We start from the raw sequence: 17,680 nt of genomic DNA on the forward strand, positions 1-17,680 counted from the left end.
ATCCTTCTATAAAAAAATTTAATAAGCCAAACAATAAAATACAAAATTATTATATTCATTTGAATCTGTTTCTGGACTTTTCATTCAGTACCAAATCTAGAACCATACTGCTTTAGTAATATATTTTTATGTCTTATATTAATTTTTGATGAGCAAATCATAAGTGTTCCTCTGTAAAACAACCAGTTTCTTATCTCAATATATCTTATAATTCTGCTAAGTTCAAAAAGACTCCATCTATATCTAGAAATAAATTGCTTTAAGTGTGTACATCAGTTCTCTCTCTAGCTTCCTATTTTGGAGAGAATAAATATCAAATTTTATCAATATATTTCTACTACATTAAATGAAAATACTATAAGCTGGCAAAACAATATAATATATAGATTCTTGGTTTACAAATTAAAAATTATTCATTTAAAAAGCTGTTTAAGGATATTTTCTTCAATTTTTCACAATATGAAGGAACATGACATCTTTTACCTGTAAAGCTTGTTTCAGTTGTTCCCGAAGAACTTTGTTCTCAATTTCCAGAGCATGTGCTGCTTTCTAGGATGTGATAAGGGATGGGGGAGAAAAGTATTCATTTTTTTAACTAATTTATTGTCATAATTATTATCTTTCTAAAACCCATAGATAGCCAAGATGATGACTTGAACACAAACATTTATTACACACTTCTTAGGCACAATGACAGATAACTTATACCTCAGCTGGTGAAGAATCTGCCTGCAATGCAGGAGACTCTGGTTTAATTCCTGGGTTGGGAAGATCCCCTGGAAAAGGGCTAGGCTACCAACTCCAGTATTCTTGGGCTTCCTTGGTGGCTCAGCTGATAAAAGAATCCACCTGCAATGTGGGGGACCTGGGCTCAAATCCCTGGCCCTGGGATGGGAAGATCTCCTGGAGAAGGGAATGGATACCCACTCCAGTGTTCTGGCCTGGAGAATTCCATAGACTGCTTAGTCTATGAGGCTGCACAGAGTTGGACAGCGACTTTCACTTACCCTTTCCTAAGAATATAGCAGAATCCAGAGCTTCAGCAATGTGACATTCCCAACGTCCGAGATACAGTTAAGAGTAATTTGAATTTGAAGAAACAGGAAAATGAGACTTACTCTTAAAAGAAAATCTACAGGGAAGGTGATTGAAGATGGGGCATAGCAAGAACCTCTTCCCATGCATCAACAAATATACACCTGCAAAGAGATCAACTCCCTGTGAAAAGAACCTTAGAACTAGTCAAACATGCTCCACAACAAAGAATAAAAAGGACTACGTCAAGACAGGTAGTAGAGGAAAAGAAACACTCTCACTAATAACCATTCCCTGAGCATGATGGCACACAACAGAGAGGGATCTCACCAGACAGGCACTTTTGCCAGGCGAGCAAACGGTTGGTGCCCACGTCAGAAACCTTGGTTCCTGGATCTACACCAGGGAGAGGAACTCCTGAAATGCTTGGCTTTGAAAAGCAATAGGGCTGACATACAGTGGTCCAAAGTGCTACAGAAAACTGAGACTCCCTCTTAAACAAGGGCTTGAAAGTGAAAGTGAAGCCGCTCAGTCGTGTCCGACTCTTTGCGACCCCGTGGACTGTAACCCACCAGGCTCCTCTGTCCATGGGATCTCCAGGCAAGAATACTGGAGCAGGTTGCCATTTCCTTCTCCAGGAGATCTTCCTGACCCAGGGATTGAACCCAGGTCTCCCACATTGCAGGCAGATGCTTTAACCTCTGAGCCACCAGCTTACATGTGCTCAATTAAACTATGACAAAAGAAGCAAGAATATACAATGAGGAAAAAAGAGCCTCTTCAGTAATTGGTATTTGGAATAGAGTGGAACTGGATTACCTTTTACATCATATACAAAAATAATCTCAAATGGATTAAAGGCTTAAATATAAGACCTGAAACCATAAAACATCTAGAAGAAAACACAGGCAGTTAGCTGTCTGAAATAGGTCTTAGCCAGATTTTCTGTATATGTCTCAACAAAAGGAAACAAAAGTAAAAATAAATGGAACCCAAACTAAAAAGTTTTCATACAGTCAAAGTATCACCAAAACAATACAGTTACCTAGTAAATTGGAGACGATTATCTGCAAATGAGATATCCAATAAGAGATAAATGTTCAAAATATACAAAGAACTTGTACAAGTCAACATCAAAAGATCAAACCTAGCGGGGTGGGATGGGGAGGGAGATGGGAGGGAGGTGATATAGGCATATCTATGGCTGATTCATGTTGAGGTTTGACAGAAAACAGCAAAATTGTGTAAAGCAATTATCCTTCAGTCAAAAAAATAAGCGAATTAAAAAAACAACCTGGGCAGAGTACCTAAACAGACATTCTTCCAAAGGAGACAGACAGACAACCAATACATATAAAGATACTCAATATCACTAATAATCTGGGAAATACAAACCAAAACCACAGTGAGATACTCCCTTTTCCCAGTCAAAATAAAAAATGAGTATCAAAAAGAAAAGAAATAACAAGGGGAAGGATATCAGAAAAAGGGAAAATTGGTACAGCCATTGTGGAAAGTAGAATAGAGATTCCTCAAAAAATTAAAAATAGAATGGCCATATGATCCAGTAATATCACTTCTAGGTACTTACCACCTCCCCCAAATTCAATGATATATGTACCTCTACATTAACTGCAATCCCTGATATTTTGTTAAAGCAGTCTGAAGGGATTAAGACATGGCCCAAATGAACTAAAACACTAAAGGCTTAAAACATGATGGAATTATAACTTTTAAAATACACAAAATGCTGTTCTATATGAAATCACGACAGATTTCTAAAATGGCCTCCAGGATCTCCATCCCTAAGATTAAATGCAAGTCATAGGTGGTATCCACATTCAAAAGGAGTGGACTATACAGAGCATAACCTTAGGGATGGAGATCCTGGTTATTAGACTGCACTACATAGTTGACCTTTGAACAAGATGGGTTCAAATCACATGAGTCCACTTATACAAGGATATTTTTCAATGAATATAGTATCCATATTTTCACTTTACAGATGTTTAACTAAATGTAGGGGAAGTTTATGTTTGGTTAGAGATCACAATTTGTGGAATCAAAGAACTAGGGTTTGAGTCCTGATTCTATCCAAGTCATTTTACCTTTGTGCCTTTTGGTGAGTCATTTATCAATTCTTTTGTTTTTGAGGCAGAGATAGCAGTATGCAAATTTTCAACTGTGAGGGAGTGGGTGGTATCCCTAACCCTCATGTTGTTCAAGGATCTATTATATAGCTACAGTGAAAAGGTATCATTCATAATCATGTTATTCATGTTATATTACATAAGACTGTCTTAGCAAAAAAGAAAAAAGAGAGAGAGACTCTTAGCTGGCCTTTAAGAAGATGTAAGATGCTATAAAGTAAACTGTTTGTGGAGAAGGCCACTGGCTAAGTGCCCCAGTCCAACAACTGCAAAGAACTTAAGTTTGCCACTTCCACTTGAGCTTGGAAGAGGACCCCCATGTGACCAGAAAAAAAAAAAAGAGCCTAGCCAACACCATGACTGCAGTTTGGTGAGTCCTTGATCACAGGATACAGCTAAGCCATGCTCAGACTCCTAAGCCATTCAAACCATGAAAACAATTTAATTATTTTAAGCTGCAAAATGTGAGGTAACTTGTTATGCAGGAATAGAAAACTAATACCATAAAGTTGTTCCTTTTATATTCAGTATCTCAAGAAGTACTCTTATTTTCTTTCCAAATGTATGCTATTTGATTTTTGAAACATGGAAGTATATACTTGTGGGACAGTTAAGTCCAGTCACTCACTGGAAGAGAGTATCCAAATGGGTGACATGATGCTCTGATGGTTAAGAAGTTTTAACTTTCAGCAAAAGAAAGTTTATCAAATAGAAGATAAAATAAAGGGTTACTTGTATTCTTTTCAGAACACACATGGATCAAGAGTGAGCTATATTAACAATCTCTGAAATATTTTCCTATTTGCCGCTTGCATCTCACACCTTTCTGAGATAGATGGGACAGCTATTATTTTACCCATTTTAGATGAAACACAAAGTTTAAATAGGTTAAAAGGACTTGTCTAATGTCACTTAACTAGTAAGTCTGTTCTAACTCATAATATGGTGTTCTTTCCTCTATGACATTGCCTATAATTGAGTGAATAACAGTAATTTTCATAACCTTGACAGTAAACATACCTGAATTCACCATTTGATTTTCTAAAACTTGCTGAAAAAAGTCAACCAATAGTAAAGAAGCATTGTAAGAAGAAATTTAGTATATATGTACACACACAAACACACATACACCTGTATTCACATACATATGTTGTCTATATAAACAGTTATCAGAACATCATTAGTCAAATTTAGATGCACAGGGAGAGATTCTGTTACCTGGACTTGAGGCATATTTTCTTTTACTTTAAGCTCTTTCCCTACAGACTTCTTCCTGAAAAAGAAATATTTTTAAATATATCAAGATGTTTTATGATATTTGATGACTATGCTTTCTGGGTGAGTACTTAAATCATTTTAAAGAAATGAAATTTTGAGAGGTGCACTCAAGACGATGGAGTAGGAACACCCTGAACCTAACCTCCTCCCAGAGGCACACCAATTAGAACTATTTACAGAGCAACTATTGATGAGAATGACATGAAGACCACCAGAGAAGATTTTCCACAAATAAAGATATAATCAAATTAATTACTATGAGATGAATATGAAGGGCAAAGACTCAGTATAGTGAAGAAGCACACTCCTGAGTAAGCGAAAGTGAAAGTGAAGTCACTCAGTCATGTCCGACTCTGCGACCAATGGACTGTAGCCTATCAGGCTCCTCCTTCCATGGGATTTTCCAGGCAAGAGTGCTGGAGTGGATTGCCATTTCCTTCTCCAGGGGATCTTCTCAACCCAGGAATAGAACCCAGGTCTCCCTCATTGCAGGCAGATGCTTTGCCATCTCAGCCACCAGGGAAGCCGTGAGTAGGTGACCCACAAATGGCAGCACAATCACAATTGCAGTGGTTCTCCCCCAAGGAATGAGGGGTCTGAGTTCCACATCAGGCTCCCTACCCCAGGGGTGCTATACTGAGAAGACAAATCTCAAGAATATCTGGCTGTGAAGGACAATAGGGCTTGCATATTGGAGAGCAAGAGGGCTGAATCTATGTAGGAAATACAGAGTCTACTCTTACAAGGAGCATGCAAATCTCACATGCTCTTAGTCCCCCGGTACAGGGGCAGTAATTTAAAAGAAGCCATGGGGCTTCCTTGGTGGTCCAATGGTTAAGAACCTGCTTTCCAATTCAGGGAACACAGGTTCAACCCCTGATCAGAGCACTAAGATCCCATATGCCATGGGGCAACGAAGCCTGCATGCCACAACTACAGAGCCCAAGCACTACAACAAAGATCCCGCAAGTTGCAACTAAGATTCAGTGCAGTCAAAAATTAAATAAACTGTTTATAATAGCCAGGACATGGAAACAACCTAGATGTCCATCAGCAGATGAATGGATAAGAAAGCTGTGGTACATATACACAATGGACTATTACTCAGCCATTAGAAAGAATACATTTGAATCAGTTCTAATGAGGTGGATGAAACTGGAGCTGATTATACAGAGTGAAGTAAGCCAGAAAGAAAAACACCAATACAGTATACTAACACATAAATATGGAATTTAGAAAGATGGTAACGATAACCCTGTATGTGAGACAGCAAAAGAGACACAGATGTATAGAACAGTCTTTTGGACTCTGTGGGAGAGGGAGAGGGTGGGATGATTTGGGAGAATGGCATTGAAACATGTATGATATCATATAAGAAACAAATCACCAGTCTAGGTTCGATGCAGGATACAGGATGCTTGGGGCTGGTGCACTGGGATGACCCAGAGAGATGGTATGGGGAGGGAGGTGGGAGGGGGGTTCAGGATTGGGAACATGAGTACACCCATGGTAGATTCATGTTGATGTATGGCAAAACCAATATAGTCTTGTAAAGTAAAATAAAGTTAAAAAAAAAAAAAAGTAAAAGAAGCCAGGGTTTGACCCAGTTTCTGATCTTGGAGAGCCTCCTAGAGAAGCAGGAGGCAGCTGAAACTCCCTCTGGGGACACAGAGGCTGGTGACAGCCATTTTTGTGAGCTCATTCCACCATGAGGACAAAGTGCTGGCAGAACCATTTTAGAGTCTTCCCTTTAGACTAGTAGTAGTTAGTCTAATAGTCTAATTGGCTTATCCACTCACCAGCCAACTGACGCTAACCCAAGACATCCCTGAACCCCAGCCTGGGTACCCAGCCCTGTCCACCAGAAGGCCAGCAGCCACTACATGAGGCATGATCTAGCACCCTACCTCAGGAAACAAAAAAATCTCAAATAAACAATCTCACCTTACACCTAAAGGAATTAGAAAAAGAACAAAGTCCAAAAATTAATAGAAGGAAAGAAAAAAGAGGTTGGAACAGAAATAAATGAAATAAAGATTAAAAAATTTTTTTGAAGATCTATAAAACAGCTGGTTTTGAAAAGTTAAACAAAATTGATAAAACTTTATCCCAACTAAAAGAAGAAAGAGGGGGCCCAAATAATAGAAAATGAAAGAGAAGTTATAAAAAAAATTAAAGAAGTTATAACACACACCAAAGAAATACATGAGATTAGCACAATTATACACAATAAAAAGGACAACTTAGGAAAAAATGGACAAATTCCTAGAAACAGACAATTTCCCAAGACTGAATCAGGAAGAAATAGAAAATACGAATAGCACAATTACCAGAAATGAAATTGAATCAGTAATCAAAAAATTCCCAATGAAAGAAAATCCACAATCAGATCACTTCATAGGTTAGTTTTACCAAACATTTAAAAAATAATTAACACTTAGCCTTCCCAAACTATTCAAAAATTTAAAGAGAAAGGAACACTCTGAACTCATTCTATGAGGCCAGCAAAACCCTGATATTAAAACTAGACAAAGATACCACAAAAAGGAAAGTTACAGATCAACATCACTGATAAATATAGATATAAAAATCTTCAACAAAATACTAGCAAACCAAATTCAACAATATACTAAAAGGATTATAGGACTTCCCTGGTGGCCAGTAGTTGACAGTCTGCCTGCCAATGCAGGTGACATGGATCTGATTCCTACTCTGGGAAGATCCCATATGCTGTGCAGCTACTAATCCCATGCACCACAACTACTGAACCCATGCTTTAGAGTGTGTGTGCCACAAGAGAAGCCACTGCAATGAGAAACCTATGCACCACAACCAGAGAGTAGACACTGGTCACTGCAACTAGAGAAAGCCTGCACGCAGAAATGAAGACCCAGTGCAGCCACAGATAAATTTTTTTTTAAAGGATCATACACCATGATCAAGTGGAATTCTAACCATTGTGGCAAGGATAATCTGACATCCAAAAGTCAATCAACATGATAAAGTACATTAACAACAAACAATAAATATTATATGATCATCTCAATAGATGAAGAAAAACTTTTGACTAAGTTCAAAATCCATTTATGAGAAAAACTCTAAACAAAGTAGATACAGAGGGAATATACCTCAACATAATAAATGTCCTATATGACGAACCCAAAGCCAACAACATACTCTATGAGAAAAAACTGAAAACATTTTCCCTAACATCAAGCACAAGACAAGAATGCCCACCACTTTTATTCAGTATTTTCCAGCCACAGCAATCAGATAAGACAAAGCATAAAAGGAATCCAGATTGGAAAAGAAGAAATAAAACTGTCATTGTTTCCACATGACATGATATTATATTTAGAAAATCCTAAATACGCTATCAAAAAAATTATTAGAAATAAGTGAACTCAGTAACGTTAAAGGATACAAAATAAATGTACAGAAATCTGATGTGTCTCATACACTAACAACAGACTACTAGAGAAATTAAGGTGAGTCCCTTCACTGTTCATTTGAAACTACAACCACACTGTTGTTAATTATACCCCAATGCAAAATAAAAAGTTAAAAAAAGAGAGAAATTAAGAAAACAATCCCAGTCACAATTGCATCAAAAAAGAATAAAGTACTTAGGAATAAATCTCAAGGAGGTACAAGACCTGTACCTGGATGCCCATAAGAAGATGATAAAAGAATTAAAAATAACATAAGCAAATGGAAAAATAGTTCATGTTCATGAATCAGAAGAATTAACACTGTTAAAATGACCATACCATTATTCAGAGAAATCTATCTATATAAAAATACCAAAGGCATTTTTCACAGAACTAGAACAAATAATTCTAAAATTTCTATGGTAACACAAAAGACCCTAAATAGCCAAAACAATCGTGAGAAAGAAGAACAGAACTGGTGGTTATCATGTACCCAGATTTCAAGATTTGGTAATACAGTTTGAAATCAGAGCATAAAAACAGACACACAATTCGATGAAACAGAATAGAAATTCCAAAAATAAATCCATATGTATGTGGTCAATGAATCTAAGACATGAAGGCAAAAATGTACAATGGGAAAAAAAGCATCCTCTTCAATAAACGATGCTGGGAAAACTAAACAGTTACATGTAAAAGACTTATATTGGACTACATTCTCACATCTGATACAAAAATAAACTCAAAGACTTAAATATAAGACCTGAAACCATAAAACTCCTAGAAGAAAATGTAAGTGGTACACTCTTTGACACTGATGTTAGCCATATTTTTGGCATATGTCTCCCCAGGCAAAAGAAACAAGAACAAGTAAACAAATGGAACTACATCAAATTAAAAGGCTTTGCACAGCAAAGGAAACTATCAACAGAATGAAGTCAGGCTACTATATGGGAGAAGATATTTCCAAATAAGATATATCTGTTAAGGGTCAATATTCAAATACAAAAAACTCCCACAACTTAACATAAAAAAACCCCAAAACCTGATTTTAAAATGGCAGAGAATCTGAATAGATATTTTTCTAAACAAGGCATCTAGACAGCTGACAAGGTATATGAAAAGATGCTCAACAATACTAATCATCAGGGAAATGCAAATTAAAATCTCAATGATATATCCTTACACCTGTCAGAATAGCTATTACCAAAAAGACAACAAGTAAGTGTTGGCAAAAATGTAAAGAAAAGGGAACTCATGGTGCTTTGATGTTGGGAAAGGAAATTGGTGAAGTCACTATGAAAACCAGTACAAGAATTCTTCAAAAAACTAAAAATTATACTACCACATGATCCAGCAAATCTGCTTCAAGTATTTTTCCAAAGAAAACAAAAATACTCTCCCCAAAATGCCCCACGTTTATTGTAGCATTATTTACAATTGCCAAGTCATGAAAGCAAGTGCTTAAGTACCCATCAACAGATGAATGGATGAAGATGCGGTGTAAGTATGTGTGACATATACATACAAACACACACACGTATATGTGCTTAGTCGCTCAGTCGTGTCCAACTCTTTGCGACCCCATGGATTGTAGCTTGCCAGGCTCCTCTGTCAATGGGGATTCTCCAAGCAAGAATACTGCAGTGGGCTGTCCAGGGGATCTTCCCAACCCAGGGATTGAAGCCAGGTCTCCCGCACTGGAGGCAGATTCTTTACCATCTGAGCCAACAGGGAAGCCCCATATATAAATGTGTGTGTATACAAACATACATACATATACCCACATATATATATATATATATATATATATATATATATATATATATATGTGACAGAAAATAACTCAGCCATAAAAAAGAATGAAATCCTGCCATCTGTGACAAAATGGATAGACCTAGAGGGTATTATGCTAAATGAAATAAGTCAGATAAAGAAAAATACTGTATGATTTCACTTATACATGGAATCTGAAAAACAAAACAAATGAACACAGCAAAACAAGCAAACTTATAGATACAGAGAACAAACTGGTCATTACCAGAAGGGAGGAGGACAGAGAGATAATCAAATAGGTAAGGAACATTAAGAAGTACAAACTTCTAGTTATAAAATTAGTAAAAGTCATGGAGATATAATGTACAGAATAGAGAATATAGTCATTAATATCATAACTGTCTGTGACAGGTATGATTATTTTGAAACACATTAAAATATCAAATTACTACGCTGTATGGTGGTGGTGGTAGTTTAGTCACTAAATCATGACCGACTCTTGCGATCCCATGGACTGAAGCCTGCCAGGCTCCTCTGTCCAAGGGATTCTCCAGGCAAGAATACTGGAGTGGGTTGCCATTTCCTTCTCCAACTATGCTGTATGCCTGTAACTAATATATCAATTATACTTCATAAAAAAGAAATCAAATTTCATAAAAAATGTATATTTTTATCAACTATACTTCAATTTAAGAAAAGAAATTCCTACTTTTAAAAGTCATAAAATTCATAAAGCTTAAATGATAAATAACTGAATAACATTCGTCAAACTAACATCTCATTGGTATGATTAAAATATGCTAAGCTGAGATGGGAAAAGGATTTTCATAGTACACTGGTCATTTTTTTTTCTCTGATTTTCTTTCCCTCTCTTATGAAAGGCCATTTGTCTGGTAAGTTTCTTTTTAGACTTTATGGAACTCTACAAAGATTGAATTAATAGTTTCCTTTTTAAACTATATATTTATATTAGGGTTTGTTCAAGAAATTTCCAATGGCATAAATTATTTTATATTAATAAGGAAAATATTCTCTTAATAAGGCCACTTTAAAATAACCTACATTAAAATCAGATACTTTTCGTCATAAAATAAGACAACTAAGAAGTGCAGTAAAAAGGAACAGCCCAGACTGGGGAGAGGGGTTAACATACAAATCACAAATCATGAGCTAACACATCAATGAAACATTGTAAATCCTTTCATCTCTAAAATTATTTGGGTTTAATTTTGTCTATGTATACCTGAATATCTTGTGATTCTCTCTAACCCATTTTTAGTTCTTTGTTCTTCCCTTCTCAGCTTTGTTCCACCCATATCCTGGTCTGCTTATAAAACTATACATTTGCTAACATTGTGTCTTTATAAACCTGTTAATAAATTATGTTTATATGACTGTATAAAATGAAAATATAAATTTATAAGTAAAAAAATATTAACAAGTATCTTTTTGTCTTACGCTTCTGAATCTTCAGACTTTCCTTTGTCCTTTTTCTTCTCTGTTTTCATAACTTTCTTTGTTCGCTCACTTGTAGCCTTTGTTTTCTGTGTAGTTTTATATATGCCAGAAATAGGAAGAAAATATATCATAAGTAAATACATGATAATATACATTACTTAGATTTCCATTTTACTCTGAGAATCACCACACTGTGTTTTAAGGGAAATTATTGAATAAAAGCAAAACAAAAATAAAGATATAGCCAGTGCTATATTGTTACAGTGCTATATAGAATATATATATATATATATATAGTTACAGTGCTATATAGAATGTAATTTGCCAAATAAGCTAATACATATGAAACAAATTCATCTGACAAATTACAGTCAGTTCTTCTATAACATTGTATATGCCATCTTGAAAATCACCTCCCTGTGAAAAATCATATGATAAAAACTGCAGGATACATAGGGGGAAAGAGTCTAGGTTATGCAAAAGCACTGTCAATGATACAGGAAAAAAACTAAAACCAATTAGGAACATTAGTTCAGTTTTACATAGTTGAATGATTAAGAAATAAGATACTATGAGAAACATAGCTCTTTATCCTAAAAAAGAAATCAAGTTTCTTTGAGGAAATGAGCATCAAACAGATTTCAAGTTGAGAGCTATTAAGCAGTATTGGAAGGAGGGTTTCTGAAGTTGGACAAAAATTTCTAACACCTGGATTGGTGTGGTACACTATATATCTGGTAAACTAAGGAAGCTTGCAGAAGCTATTTTCTACCTTCACCTAGTATTATTTCCAGATGAATTTGTGCGTAAGCAATTGTAAAATTCACATTATGCTCAAACTGTTCAGTCACATTGGAAAAAGTTTGCATTTCAAAACAAATATTATAGCAGAACTGGGATGTTTTGAAATACTATGTAGTATCAGGTTATTTTATATAAGAAAGTATAAAAAATTGACGATTACTAAAAAATTTAGACAAGCTTAATAATAGAGACCTATTATGATACTGAGTGGTTATTTCCTACTTCAGACCACAACTTCCAACAGATACCAAATTCATCATAGCAAAGTTCTCACAAGTTAAACACCAAGTGTAATAATTTCCTAAAACACAAAGTTAGTATAATAATACATTTTTAATGAAAATTGTTAAGGTTGTGAATAGTTTTCCAGTTTAAATCTGAATTTTGGTATGTATTTCCTATTTAGAATAATCTAATATATGTGCAATCAAAACACACTAAAATAATGAAAGGGATAAAAGAATTAAAAAATAATGAACACATCATCAGTGAGCTACGGGATAAATTCAAATGGATTAATATGCTTACAACTGGAGTTCATGATGGAGAAAAGGGGTGGGAAAAGACTATTTGAAGAAATAATGGCCAATTTTTTTCAAATTTGATGAAAACTGCAAATCTACAACAGTATAAGGAAAACTAACCCCCAAGACACATAATTAAATTACTTTAAAGCAGTAATAAAAAGAGAATCTTAAGAGTGGACAGAGGAAAAAAAACAACAACACAAACAACAACAAAAAAAGAGTGGACAGAGGAGACACAATAAGGAGAACAGACACAATAAGGAGAACACAGACTTCTTGCAAGAAATATTGCAAGCCTGAAGAGAAAGGAACATCTTTAAAGCACTGGAAAGGGGGGAAAAGGTAAACCAAGAATTCTTTATTCAGAAAAAATATCTTTCAAAACTGAAGGCAAAAAAATTTGTCCAGAAATCATAAAGCAGCAACCCTGCACAACAAAATGACAAAGAATCCTTCAAAGAGAAGAAAAATGATACCAGATGGAAATAAGGAAATAAACAAATAAAGAATACAATAAATGATAATTATTTGGGTAAATATAAACACTATTTTCCTGTTAATTAAATTTCTTTAAAGGGCAATATTTTACAACAAAACTAATAACAATGTGTTATACAGTAGTAAAATGTTTAAAAACAATAGCACAAAGCTGGAAAGGGACAAACGAAAGTATGTTTTAAGGTTCTTATACATAAAGTAATTCAATATCACTTGAACAGAGACTACAGTAAGTTAAAAACAAGATTGTAAACTCTGAAAGCAGGGTGCTGTTGCAACACAACTAAAACTGCGGAAGTGGCTTTGAAACAAGGCATTGGGCAGAGGATGGAGGAATTTTATGCAGTATAAAAAGAAATTCATGCAAAAATAATATGACAAAAGAAAAAATCCTTTCATCTGATACACTGCTTTAAGAGACAGAGAAACAGAAAGGCAGGCTGCCTGATCACAAGAATAAAAAAAAATTTCCCTTGAAATCAGGAATAAAAAATGCCCGCTTTCAACGTGTCTACTCAGTATTATTCTAGAGATCTTTGCCAGTATAAGAAAGAAAATTTGGGCTATCATTTACAGATATATTGATTATGCAAGTAGAAAAATAAAAATCTAACCATTATGATAGTGTGACGAGGTTTGTAGATGCAAATACACAAAAATTTGATACATTTCCCTAGCAATAGCATTAAAATATTTTAATATATCAACTTAGCATAGAAATAAAAGCTCCTAACATTAACATAACAAAGACAAATAAGACCTTTATGAAGAAAATCATAATATTCATTGTGTTATGAAACATTCCAAAATTGAGACATTTAGTATTTGTTTATGAAAAGATGTATATTGATAGCCTATACATCTCTCATGTGACGTATAACTTCATTGCAAGTGTAGAATTTGACAATTCTAAAATTTACAAGAAAGTGCAAAGGTCAAAAATAAATAAATTCTCATAAATAACAAGGTGGATTCACTTGCCCTACAAAATATGAAGACTTACTTTAAATATATAATCATTAAAGGTCTCAAGTATTGGTATAGGAATAGACAAGGCCAACAGAAAAGAATAGAAAGAGCAGAAACAGATCTTTTTATGCAGAGATATTCTCTAGCAACATCATACCAAAACATACATATCTAGGAGATCCTATTTAGGAAGCTATAGCAGAAAGCCAGGTGATAGCAGGAAACGAATAAGAAGTCAGCAGACTGCGGTTGTTCAGTTGCTCAGTGGCGTCTGACTCTGCGACCCCACGGACTGCAGCATGCTAGGCTTCCCTGTCCTTCGCCCTCTACCAGAGCTTGCTCAGACTCATGTCCAATGAGTTCATTATGCCAAACAACCATCTCGTCCTCTGTTAGGCTGTATATTGTCACCCTGCTTGTTTAACTTATATGCAGAGTACATCATGAGGAACACTGGGCTGGATGAAGCACAAACTGAAATCAAGATTGCCGGAAGAAATATCAATAACCTCAGATATGCAGATGACACCATCCTTATGGCAGAAAGCGAAGAAAAACTAAAGTCTCTTGATGAAAGTGAAAGAGGAGAGTGAAAAAGTTGGCTTAAAACTCAACATTCAGAAAACTAAGATCATGGCATCTGGTCTCATCACTTCATGGCAAACAGATGGGGAAACAGTGGAAACAGTGAGATACTTTATGTTTTGGGGCTCCAAAATCACTGCAGATGGTGACTGCAGCCATGAAATTAAGATGCTTGCTTCCTGGAAGAAAAGCTATCACCAACCTAGACAGCATATTAAAAAGCAGAGACATTATTTTGCCAACAATGGTCCGTCTAGTCAAAGCTATAGTTTTTCCAGTGGTCATGTATGGATGTGAGAGTTGGACTATAAAGAAAGCTGAGCACCGAAAAATTGATGCTTTTGAACTGTGGTGTTGGAGAAGACTCTTGAGAGTCCCTTGGACTGCAAGGAGACCCAACCAGTCTATCCTAAAGGAGATCAGTCCTGACTTCATTGGAAGGACTGATGCTGAAGCTGAAACTCCAATACCTTGTCCACCTGATGTGAAGAACCAACTCATTGGAAAAATATCCTGATGCTGGGAAAGATTGAAGGCTGGAGGAGAAGATGACAGAGGATGAGATGGTTGGATGGCGTAACCGATGCAATGGACACAAGTTTGAGTAGGCTCTGAGAGTTGATGATGGACAGAGAGCCCTGGCAGGCTGCAGTCCATTGGGTCGCAGAGTCAGACACGACTGAGCAACTGAACTGACTGGTGGTAATTTAGAACACAGCATTCTTTTTTTTCCAAAGCACAGCTGCTGCCAATTAATAGGGCTTCTCAAGTGGCACTAGTAAGAAAGAATCTGTCTGCCAATGCAGAAGACATAAGAGACCCAGGTTGAATCCCTGGGTCAAGAAGAGCCCCTCATGTAGGGAATGGCAACTGGATCCAGTATTTTTGCTAGGAAAATTTCAGACAGAGAAGCCTATAAGGCTACAGCTCATGGGGCTGCAGAGTTGGACATTACTAAGCACAGGCTACCAATTATTAGTACTGGTATGTATGCCATTTTGAGACACTAAAATTAACGAACCTCTGTACTTTTCAACTTTTGTAGTTCATTTTCCAGCATTAATTTCTCCTCTGATAATACTTGGAGATCACTTTGAATCTGTGTGCATTTCTAAAAACAAATATTATAACTTCATTAATAATGAAAAGCAAACATATCAATATGGAGAGGTTATTCAGGTACTTAATTATTACAGTAAAAAAGTCTTTATTAACTCAGAAATCATGAACCACTGGTATTAATCTGCATAGTGAAGTTACAACAGGTGCTGAAAGAGGCAAAGGTACTATGATTGACAATGGAAGTTCAGAGACTGTGGGATATTATAGTTCAGTATTTCAAAAGTCGAGTGTTCCTGAATGATAATAAAGTCTACTAAAATCAAAGAATAGACAAAAATTTCTAGCTGTCATATGCATAAAACTCTCTTGAATAAACTAAGTATTAGATCTTTATTTAAGATTACATATCCTGACAATTTCTAGAATCTATCAGCAACATCAAGGACAAAGTGCAAATTCAAACTGAGAGGACTATACTTACAGCCTCTAACATCAGCTGTTCATGCATAGCTCTGAAAAACAAACCAAAAATACCTAAAATGTATTATAATTTAAAATTTTTATTTATGTAGTATCATATATTTTCTAAGTAAAAAAATTAATATAAATAAGGTTCAGTTCAGTTCAGTCGCTCAGTCGTGTCCGACTCTTTGCGACCCCATGAATCACAGCAGATCAGGCCTCCCTGTCCATCACCAACTTATGGAGTTCATTCAGACTCATGTCCATTGAGTCAGTGATGCCCAGCCATCTCATCCTCGGTCGTCCCCTTCTCCTTCTGCCCCCAATCCCTCCCAGCATCAGAGTCTTTTCCAATGAGTCAACTCTTCGCATGAGGTGGCCAAAGCACTGGAGTTTCAGCTTTAGCATCAGTCCTTTCAAAGAAATCCCAGGGCTGATCTCCTTCAGAATGGACTGCTTGGATCTCCTTGCAGTCCAACGGACTCTCAAGAATCTTCTCCAACACCACAGTTCAAAAGCATCAATTCTTCAGCACTCAACTTTCTTCACAGTCCAACTCTCACATCCATACATGACCACTGGAAAAACCATAGTCTTGACTAGATGGACCTTTGTTGGCAAACTAATGTGTCTGCTTTTCAACATGCTATCTATGTTGGTCATAACTTTTCTTCCAAGGAGTGAGCATCTTTTAATTTCATGGCTGCAGTCACCATCTGCAGTGATTTTGGAGGCCCCCAAAATAAAGTCTGACATTGTTTCCACTGTTTCTCCATCTATTTCCCATGAAGTGGTGGGAACAGATGCCATGATCTTCATTTTCTGAATGTTGAGTTTTAAGCCAACTTTTTCACTCTCCTCTTTCACTTTCATCAAGAGGCTTTTTAGCTCCTCTTCACTTTCTGCCATAAGGGAGGTGTCATCTGCATATCTGAGGTTATTGATATTTTTCCTGGCACTCTTGATTCCAGGTTGTGCTTCTTCCAGCACAGCGTTTTTCATGATGTACTCTGCATAGAAATTAAATAAGCAGGGCGACAATATACAGCCTTGACATACTCCTTTTCCTATTTGGAACCGGTCTGTTGTTCCATGTCCAGTTCTAACTGTTGCTTCCTGACCTGCATATAGGTTTCTCAAGAGGCAGGTCTGGTGGTCTGGGATTCCCATCTCTTGAAAAATTATCCACAGTTTATTGTGATCCACACAGTCAAAGGCTTTGGCATAGTCAATAAAGCAGAAATAGATGCTTTTCTGGAACTCTCTTCCTTTTCGATGATCCAGCAGATGTTGGCAATTTGATCTCTGGTTCCTCTGCCTTTTCTAAAACCAGCTTCAACATCTGGAAGTTCACAGTTCACATATTGCTGAAGCCTGGCTTGGAGAATTTTGAGCATTACTTTACTAGCATGTGAGATTTGTGCAGTAGTTTGAGCATTCTTTGGCATTGCCTTTCTTTGGGATTGGAATGAAAACTGACCTTTTCCAGTCCTGTGGCCACTGCTGAGTTTTCCAAATTTGCTGGCATATTGAGTGCAGCACTTTCACAGCATCATCTTTCAGGATTTGAAACAGCTCCACTGGAATTCCATCACCTCCACTAGCTTTGTTTGTAGTGATGCTTTCTAAGGCCCACTTGACTTCA

The 17,680-nt window shown here is 36.2% G+C and overlaps 1 protein-coding gene across 26 annotated transcripts in view; it reads right to left on the bottom strand.

The window, feature by feature from the left end:
- The window catches only part of CCDC7 (coiled-coil domain containing 7), a 301,615-nt gene that overhangs the window by 257,412 nt on the left and 26,523 nt on the right, over positions 1 to 17,680 (bottom strand). For all 26 annotated transcript variants that reach the window (XM_042230493.2, XM_060397257.1, XM_042230489.2 and 23 more), the window contains 5 exons: positions 16,055 to 16,085; positions 15,533 to 15,622; positions 11,129 to 11,214; positions 4,404 to 4,458; positions 484 to 549 (listed from right to left, as the gene is read on the bottom strand). In XM_042230493.2, the coding sequence (XP_042086427.1) occupies positions 484 to 549; positions 4,404 to 4,458; positions 11,129 to 11,214; positions 15,533 to 15,622; positions 16,055 to 16,085 (328 nt within the window). The remainder of the gene's footprint in view (positions 1 to 483; positions 550 to 4,403; positions 4,459 to 11,128; positions 11,215 to 15,532; positions 15,623 to 16,054; positions 16,086 to 17,680) is intronic.

Source organism: Ovis aries, chromosome 13 (assembly GCF_016772045.2).
Source record: "Ovis aries strain OAR_USU_Benz2616 breed Rambouillet chromosome 13, ARS-UI_Ramb_v3.0, whole genome shotgun sequence".
Taxonomy (NCBI): Eukaryota; Metazoa; Chordata; class Mammalia; order Artiodactyla; family Bovidae; genus Ovis; species Ovis aries.